The 9,499-nt window shown below is 34.4% G+C and overlaps 1 protein-coding gene across 3 annotated transcripts; it reads right to left on the reverse strand.

The window, feature by feature from the left end:
- Window positions 1–1,401: 1,401 nt before the first annotated feature.
- On the reverse strand, window positions 1,402–9,277 carry LOC111365483 (alternative NAD(P)H-ubiquinone oxidoreductase C1, chloroplastic/mitochondrial). 3 transcript variants are annotated; one of them, XR_002697466.1, is made up of 11 exons: window positions 8,906–9,277; window positions 8,625–8,824; window positions 6,603–6,698; window positions 5,541–5,607; window positions 5,257–5,440; window positions 4,250–4,343; window positions 3,941–4,153; window positions 2,870–3,259; window positions 2,659–2,735; window positions 1,837–1,954; window positions 1,402–1,743 (listed from the first exon to the last, which is right to left on the reverse strand). XR_002697466.1 is itself a non-coding variant. In XM_022986037.1 (11 exons), exons 1-11 carry the CDS (start codon window positions 8,982–8,984, stop codon window positions 1,604–1,606), a joined length of 1,644 nt encoding a protein of 547 aa, XP_022841805.1. In that variant the 5' UTR covers window positions 8,985–9,265; the 3' UTR covers window positions 1,402–1,603. The 3 variants fall into 3 exon arrangements, 2 of the variants coding, with proteins under 2 accessions (XP_022841805.1, XP_022841806.1); XM_022986037.1 differs by having other exon boundaries at window positions 1,837–1,940; window positions 8,906–9,265; XM_022986038.1 differs by having other exon boundaries at window positions 1,465–1,743; window positions 1,837–1,940; window positions 8,939–9,265.
- Window positions 9,278–9,499: the final 222 nt, after the last annotated feature.

Consider the following 9,499-nt stretch of genomic DNA (forward strand, 5'->3'; position numbering starts at 1 on the left):
ACTATTATTTTCGAAGTTAAAACACTTCGTTGTGTTCGTTGGAATTCCTGCAGATTGCTGTGCTGCTTCCGTAGGAGACGAAATTCGTCATATCCTGAGAAACGATTGTTGAACGCCTTTAGTATCATTGAAGACAGCAAATTCATTTTAAGGAAATATCGTGAAATCAGTGAGGTCGAATCAACCATTCTGATCTTGTTGATCGTATTGTTACGCTATTCAAAATTACGTAAGGTAATTCTTTCGGATTGTTTAGAAGGAGAAACTTATACTCGAGGAACAACAGTTAAAAACTAGTAAATTTCTCTCTTCTAAAAAAATAAATAAATAAATAAATAAATTTGAAAGCAATACCCACATTCTCGTTAAAATAAATAACTTTTTACAAGAAGCATGTCCTTGCATATTTAGATACAAAAATTTTACTTAAAATGTAAGTCTGTTTAGCCTATTTTAAACTTATCCAAACATTCTATTAACCTGATGCACTACACTGAGTATCTAATTTCAATTTTTTGAATTGAGCCAATAATTCTCTCTTCTTAATCTTGATTTCCTATACATAAATATTGTTGGAAAACGAGTCGCTCATGTAGAACGACCGACCCACATGATTTTGACATGGTAGAAGGGAGTAGTTTTATTTTGAATTTATAAACTACATATACCGTATAAATGCACAGAGAAGGCCATAGAACAGTATCATTCCATCAAAACCTCGCTAAAATTGGCATTTGGGTTGTGGCAAATCAATCCCTCACATTGTCATCGGGTTTGAGACTATTGGAGTAATTTAGAGTGTGTTTGGTAGCCATTTTCAACAAATTTTAATAGAATTTCTGTCTGTTATACAGTAAGATGACAACTACATTACTGCCAAATTCAAGGGAAATTACCTTTGTACCCCTTTGCATTTATTTCATTACATTCTAAGAGTGGCATTTTAGAGAATTTGCTTCTGGTTGAGTCAAAAAGGGACGGCTGCAATGGGCCCACGTCACTGTTACAACAGTCAAAAAAGTTCTAAAAATATCGAGAAAATAGCTACCAAACACAGCCTTAAAATGTTGAATGGAAAATGGACAAGTATAGTGAATTCAACAATGCAAAGATCTTGAAAAATCTCCTTTTCAAGTGAGGTTTTTTAAACAGAAATTTCAGCCATACTTCGTAATGTTACAAATATGATACCGTTTAAAAATTTTATGCATGTTAAAGTACACATGTTGAGAAACTCAAGAATGAACATCTTATTCTTTCTTGAATATAAATACTCTCGTAACATGCAAAGAATGCTACTCAAGAAAGAATTCGACAGCTCGAGTACTTGCCGGGGCAGGTTAACGGTAACCATCCCACATTATTTAATCTATATATAAGCAGTAGAAATAACAAGGAAACAAAGAGTACTTTACGATCACTTTTTCAACCTTTTCATTTCTTGAATTTGACTTCACAATTATTCAATCACAAGAAAGGATTGACTTCTACAATATGGGAACAATATGATCCATGTTATAGGCTGAGAAATTAATATTACAATTATATAGGAACTAAGAAAAATAAATGAACTCGAAATGTATAGCGTATGATACTGATCATTCTAAGATCCTGAAAGCATTTTGGTTAAGGTATTCTGCACGAATGCAGCAGACTCTACAGCCGATTTAGTTAGCCAACTGATCCCAACTTTAAACCGGTGCTCATCTGTTGGTAATCTGATTAAGTATGCAACTTTCCTGGCTGCAATATAGTCACACAATCAAATCAAAGAAGTGGAGAATAAAATAAATAGCAGGACTGTCTCTGTATATTACATGCTGAGGATTGTTCTACCTGTGTGACCAATGGGACCATCTAAAGTTAGCCCCTCGATGAAACTTGGTGTAACAGCAGCATCATATCTCCCAAGAGTCATCATCTCACCTAAATTCTGAAATCTGCAGCAAGAACACTCGCAGTAGTTTAAGACGAGAGTGAAATAGATATTAATATTCACGCTCCAAGACATTCCTTACGATACATAATCAAATGCATATATGAATAGACAGAAAAAATTAAGTGCTTGTTTGGCTATAATTTAAAAGTTTACTTGAAAGTAATAAGTAGACTCTAGAATAATTAGTTTTATTATGGTTAAATTTGGAAATGAGTAACATATTTTGAAAGAATTGGTTTACTGTCCAAATAAGAAAGTATTTTTATTTTTATTTTTAAATAAACTAATAACTAAAGAAAAAGTAACTTATCCAAACATGTTTTTGTTTAAGGAAATAACACCAAGACAGGAGAGAGAGGATCTGTAAAAGGTGGGGCTTGTAAATGGAAAATTAACTAAGATTTACATACTGAGTAATGTTATTTAACACCGCTGTTATTAAAACACCCGTCTATGTGTTATTAATGTAGCATTAAATGAGAGGTATAATTAAATGAATCGCTTAATTTTATATTTTATTGAGTCTATCATTTAACACTACCTAGACGGTTGTTCTAGCACCAGGGTGCTAGATAGCATTATTCTTACATATTTGTGAGATCTTCAATAGTAGCACGAAGAATTTCATAGAAAGGTCGAATTCACCACATGACATGCTTCTTATAGATCTACAACAACAGATGAGTGCATATATGTTACAAATGTGATTGATGTCTAACCTAAATGGTAACAGTGGTCGGTCGTTTATTGCAGCCCAGAGATTCCAAGCTGCAAAATCTGCCTGCTGGAATGCTACCTGAGAAGAATATAACAGCAAATTTAGTGTCAATAAGTCAAGAAAATCAGAAAACATGTCCTGAGTGGAAAATAAAATATTCAAGGCATTCTTTCAGTAAGAACTGTTTCGAAAGTGAAAATAGTAAATGTTACCTGTGCAGTGTCCGGAAGCAATTTTCCGCTTCTGTCTCTTAAAGCAGAAGAATCTCCCAGTGCAAATATACGAGGATGACCCTTAACACGAAGAGTTTCATCTGTTTCTGCTTGGCCCCTAGAATTTAGAGAAAGATCAAGCAGCTGATCGACAGTTTCTAATTGAGGAAGTAGAGGTTTAGACCCAATGGTCCATAGAACTAAATCTGCTTCCACAGTTTGACTTTTTAAGCCCCTTTCAGCAGGCTCTAACTCCAGTACAAATCTTTCAGGATCATCATGATCAGCTTCAACATTGGAGAGTTCATGTGAAGTTTCAATATCACCGTTTCTCCTTATACAGCGTACAAAGTAACCCAGTAAAAGTTGAACATTCCTGGATGATAGAACCTGTCAAAAAGAGCTCTTAGTAGTAACGCATTTATGACATGGACAGATTGGTTGGAGATCATGCCAATTTAGACATAAAATTATTGACCCACATGATGTGCAAGAGACATGTTCTTGGTCAAAAACAATTGTACCATCTCTGGGAAAGCATTAATGAAACAACGTTGAGAATGGTGTGAGAAAATGGCTTCGAGATGAATTGGATCATTTGTCTAGAACATTTGTCCAAAAAGCAAGAAAAGGTAGTCTTCAACCAAAACAAAGCCAAAGTACCTGAGGCCATTGGTACTTGTCCAGTACAACCTTATATACCAATAAATCGCTCACTAATAGGGCAAGGAGATGTAAATAAAATGGTGCAGTAGACAAGATGAAATCAGTTACCAGGAGTAAGTAAAGATGCATGAAATTCAGTTTTTAAAAGCATAGATACACTTCTCTGCAAGAGTAAAGCCCATAATTTAGTAACAATAACTGTAAAGTGTGAACTGCCTAAGAACCAAATCAGATAGCAAAATAATTAATCATTCCTTCAAATCTATAAAAAAAAAGATCATTTCATCAATGTCTGTGTTAATCTCAAAAACCATACCAGATGATTCGTAATCTATAAGATTGCATTGAGTAGAAGCAATGGTTTTAGGAAATTGATTACGTAATCTATAAAAAATGATTTCGTACTTTTGAAGCAGATTCCCTATTGCCAGGTGGAGCATTTGGCAAGATTGTTTTTCCGACATTAATTGCCTGTACACATCCCCTAGCTTGTAGTCTTTCTGCTATAGTGGCAGCCAACTCAACTCCAGAGTATCCGCATCCTACAACAGTAATGTGAATCGAAGATTCCTTACCAAAATACTTGCGCTCCAAAGCTGTAAGCTTCTCATTAACGCTCTGCGTTACAAGATACCAACATAGAGACATATCAAAGTTTCATCAATATAGAATTTTGATATTGGATAAATTATTTTCCCTGATTCAGATACTAACACAAGCGTCCTCAAGGGTAGAAAATGGATATGCATATTCCATTGATCCCGGTACAACGTCAAGTTTAGCTTCAGCTCCAAGTGCAATTACCAACCTGGCTGCCCAGATCAAGTGTGAAATCAGCATATCCCATGATATGTAAATTCAGAATCATATAGAATAGAAGTACTACAGAAGCACAAGCCATCTTCTCTTGCTGTCACTGGATTTAGTTTGCATACGAAAATATCTGGGAACGTTACAAAAATGGCAAAAGAATTTGAAATTCTCTCAACTATCTGGAAACATATATTTGCAGATAGACAAGGACATCAAGCCAACAAGTTGAAAAACTTGAGCTTGCACATCAAACCACATTCAGGAAAGTATATATAATCTATGTTTGTGAAGACATTCACGTGTGAACAAACTACTAGTCAGTAGATGATAAACTATTGAAGATTGTCACAATACATTTTAGTCCTATGTTTAATCAACTATCCAAAGACATAAAGGAAGAGATTTCACCACTCTAGGGAAGATTATTATTGTCAAGGTATCTGTCAAAAATTGAGGTCAAATGGCTCATTGCATGTATCAAGCTTGACAAACAGAATCAATGGAATAAGAAGAAAAATGAATGATCAAGCTACAAATAAAAATTGTCTTAAAAAGTAATTTCTCAATAAATATGAGGTAAGATTTCAAGTCTGGAGCAGACTAGTTCTGAAAAAAAGAACAATGTGCAGTAATCAAACAATGATACAAGAAAATCTAATCAAACGAGAGCTCTTTGTCTCCTGATACGCTTTTGGATCTTTGGGCTTGGGTCTCATTTTCAACAAAAAAAATACTTCATCAAACAGCCTCGATGGGTGTCAATTGAAGCTTCAGTCTGATGGTTCTCAAACTACTTCTTAGAATACTTATAAAAAGGACAAAAAATCTGTTACAGCAAAAATTCACCGGTAAAGCTACAACATTCACAGCAAACAGCATGAACTCTCATGAATCATACAAAAGTATACCAGTCGTATTCAAGAAGGAGACCACTTTCCAGATGAACTACTCCTGCAGAGCCAGATACTGCATGCCCATTTTTTTCTATATGATAGCGAGGATGTAAACTTTTCACTTTGTCTTGAAAAAATTGCACAGCAGTGTTTGCCAGCAAGTCTGAGAAGCGAGGAGCAATTTCCCATTCATCTACTTCTGTACTAGGAAAAATTACCTTGGTAAGATGAAAAACTGTAATTAACATAGCATAACAAGGAGAAATATTGACACTCCATCATATATAATCAAAGTATACCTCCAGAAAGGAGCTCATACAGTAATGGCTTAAAAATAAAGCGCTCAGATTGGTCAATGATAACCACCTGTTGAATTACAGAAAATGCTTCATTATCTGGGTAACACTCATCAAGATGACAAATGTGTATGAGCAAAGATATCCACAATCCACAATTCAGTCAGAAAAGATTTATAGATTTTAATTTTATTCTCCAATGGAACGGAGAGGGTTCGAAAGCCCCAATACAAAGTTCTATCAAATTGAATATTCAATTTTAAATAATTCCTTATTCATTCAAAAAAAGAGTGAGAGAATTGATTGGTTTGGCCTTGTGAACAAAGTTCATACAGGTGAAGGTTCTACCAATAAAAATTGTGTGTTATAGTTTCATCTCATACTATACATGAAAACTATGTTGCAACTTAAAAATCTATATCTCTATGACAAAAATTAAATACAAACAGAGGAAAGTCCTACCATCAATCACAACTTTTTAACATTTATATATCAATTCATATGCTACATGTATATATGTTTGTTGAGAAACACAGAAATTACATCATGTTACGCAATAGAAATATATGCATTGTACAATATTGTAAAATAAACATCAAAAGTATTTCCACTGAATCATTTACAGGCATCTGCGGTCTGCAATTTGGTACTGGACAGGAAAGCCTTTTATACCACGATGCATGAAAAACTGACATCAGTAAAATGTGCTACGAATAGAAACATGTCAAAAATCAGTTAATGGAGCTTTATATTTTAATGAACCTTGAAGGCTTAACAGAAGGCCTAGACTACGAATGTGGTATTAAATTGATTAATAAAAAGCAACTGTTTTCCCTTTTTTCACAAGAAAATATCTTCCATTCCAATAGAAGAGCCAGAAAAACATCAATTGAAGAAATATATATTCTACCAGAATGTGGAGTATATGATATATTCTGATTACTTGGTCACGAACTGAATAAATTCATGCTTTTTGTGTGTGCATATACGTGTGCATATATACCAGCCTTGTAGATAGAGTATCAGGGGACATATTAGATAAACTGTCCCTTAATAATAGGTTACCTGGGGTTTCTTGTCGTCGGGCCAAGTTAGTGATTCCAATCGTAGTGCAGTGTACAGCCCTCCAAACCCACCACCTAGTATGCAGACCCTTGGTCTCTGTACGTATAACAATGTTTTTGTTACAATATAGTTGATAACATTTGCGGTCTCAGTGATGTAGGAAGCACATAACCGTGAAAATAAAATCATGAATTGAAAAGAATTTAAGAGAGAATAAGAAACAAGGTTGTTTCATACAATCGCTCTAGTTTATTTTTTCTGTTATTCTTCCATGATTTATGGGATTTGTTTGTTGTTAGAATTTAGGAAGATTAGCAGTACATTTATTGCTATTCACTCCTATAAATTGTACACTTTTTTCGACTGTGGATATAAGAAAATATAGAGTTTTCCTCTCTACATTTATACAGAGTTCGATGTGGGAAGATTGTAACCATGAAAGCATAATCAAGAATTGAAAAGAACTTATGAGAGAAAAAGGAAAATTAAGGAGAAGATGTTGTAATTGTATTCAATAATTAAAAAGGTGATTAAAATGAAGAGTTAATCCTCTATTTCTAGGGGTTTAAGCAATCCAATACTATGTAGGAAAGTAATAAAAACCTAAACAAAGTAGGAAACTAACTAAAAAATTAATTCGGATCTATCGCAAGCTAAAATTAAAGAAACCGTAACTTATTTAATTTCTTTTTTACCTCAAGTATTCTTTTAGTGTTGCATCAATGAGACTCATTAGTTTCAAAATTTTAGAGAGCATAAAAAAATCATGTACCCTAAAATTAGACAAGAAAGTACACAGTATGAAAGATTTATTTCAAGAAAACAACCCAACATAGTCAAGTAACTAAACAAAACTTTCGTTCAAAAGAACAGTGTGATAGCACCTGGATAGGTTAACAACAGGAGATATCAATCAAAATTTAGTACAACCTTACGTGGAGAAGAGAAAAAAAGATTGATATATCTAACCTCAAATTTATTGACTAAGGGTTACCTTGTTATTATTTCCTCTCACGACTTAATATTTTGAGGTACTAATCGATAGCCTCATTTCCTTGCCTTTGAAGGAATAAATCTTTTTATGTGACTAAACAATCATTGGTTCATCCATCAACTTTGCTGTTTCTCAACAAGTTCTGTAAGATCTTCATCTCCGAAATGGCTCTTTCCATGGTTGCATTTAAAAATTGGTAAGTCAATGCAGATTTTTTTAGCAAATACACCAATGACATACAATCTCCTTTCATCTCCACCAATTTCACAAGTTCAGCAATTCCTTAATTATCAGGCATCCTGAACTCTGGACCAATTTTGTCAAAAGCAAAGAATAAATTGCACAGAAACTACACCTTCATGAGCATACTAATTGTTCTCCTCTTAGTTACTCTTTTGCCGACACACCTAGTACTTTTTATGCTCCAGTTCACTTTGATTGCCTAAATATTACATGAATGCAACTGAAGCATGAATTTCTTTCATTTTTTTTATCACAAACTAGTGTAGTTTGTAAATTCTTGCTTTAATTTCAACTTCAACATTTTCTATTGGTTAGATCGTCAACCTAAGCCCGTATATATTGGATGTGGTATATCACCCTTAACATGCCTCACAAGATAGTGGATAATCTTGGAAATCAAATGCTTGTTTGAGCTCTAGACAGACTAAATTGCTCAGGGTGTTTTTGACGAAAAAATAAGTTTTGCAGTAATGATGTTTTGGAGAATGTTAAAGTGGAAAAGTTTTGAGTTTGCGTGTAAAATTATTTTATTTGAAAAATGCGTAGTAAAAAATGAGTTTGAGAAAAAATGAGTTTCTATGGAGCTGGGGTTATACAGGAGATCATTTGAGCTTAATGTACTTTGATATAATATTAAGACTTGGATGAGACAGTAGTAAGCTATGTTTATATTTAAATACTATTCTTAACATCTATTACAAGTAAGCAGCTTACCTATAGGGAACAAAGTATCAACACTACCCACAAAATCAAAAGGGTTAAATTGTAGAAAAATGGAGTCCAACCTTGTTATTGTCAGGCCAAGCGTAACAGGGAGGCTCAGATTCCTTTGCAGAAACTTCCATGACGTCCCCATATTGTTTGGTTGTGGCCGAGGCAACAATGCAGAGCCCACGCCTCCAGGCCGGAGTGGAAAATATCCACGAATTGGTCGGACACTTCCGCGAATTTTTCATGAATAACTTTCTCAATCGGAAATGCCCACCTGCAAAATGAAAAATTCACCTTAGATTCAAGAAAAGAAAAAGGTAGACAGGTAAAATTGAACGTAAAATCATCTTCGCACATTGCATAACAAAATGGCGATTGAAGGAAGTACAGTTGAAAAGTGGTAACGTCAACAATGGAGAAATTGTGCTTGCCATTACAAGTCGCCTACTTGCACGTCTAAAAATACGGTGATTCTAAGAATAATCACGACTTTAAAGAGTGAAGCATTTCTTAATCTGCAAATCAAAATACAGAAAAATTGACAAGCAAGCCCAGGGGAGAGTGGTGGCGGTGTCTGTCTGTGTGTATTTTCGGAGCGGGCGCTAGTCGATGAGTTTTTGTGTGTGGCAGTGTTGATGAGTTTGTGTGTGGTTGTGTTGGTTCCACGAGTTTGAATTTAGAAGTAGGCGTGTTAGCGGGTAATTTAGGCATGAACGTGTATTGAATCATTGGTAGCAACGTAAATGCATCAATATCAAGCGCTCTGGAAAACAACATTTTGAACAGTGGAATTTTGAAGAAGGTGCGATTATAATGTTTGAAAAAATTTAGGTCTACCATCTACATACAAAATATTTTAGGGAAAATTGCAATCGAGGTACCAAACTTTTAGTTTATTAACAGACTTTGTCCAAACCTTTCATTTGTGCCACCATGAGTACCAAACCTT

This window comes from Olea europaea, chromosome 17, assembly GCF_002742605.1.
Source record: "Olea europaea var. sylvestris chromosome 17, O_europaea_v1, whole genome shotgun sequence".
In the NCBI taxonomy this organism is placed as follows: Eukaryota; Viridiplantae; Streptophyta; class Magnoliopsida; order Lamiales; family Oleaceae; genus Olea; species Olea europaea.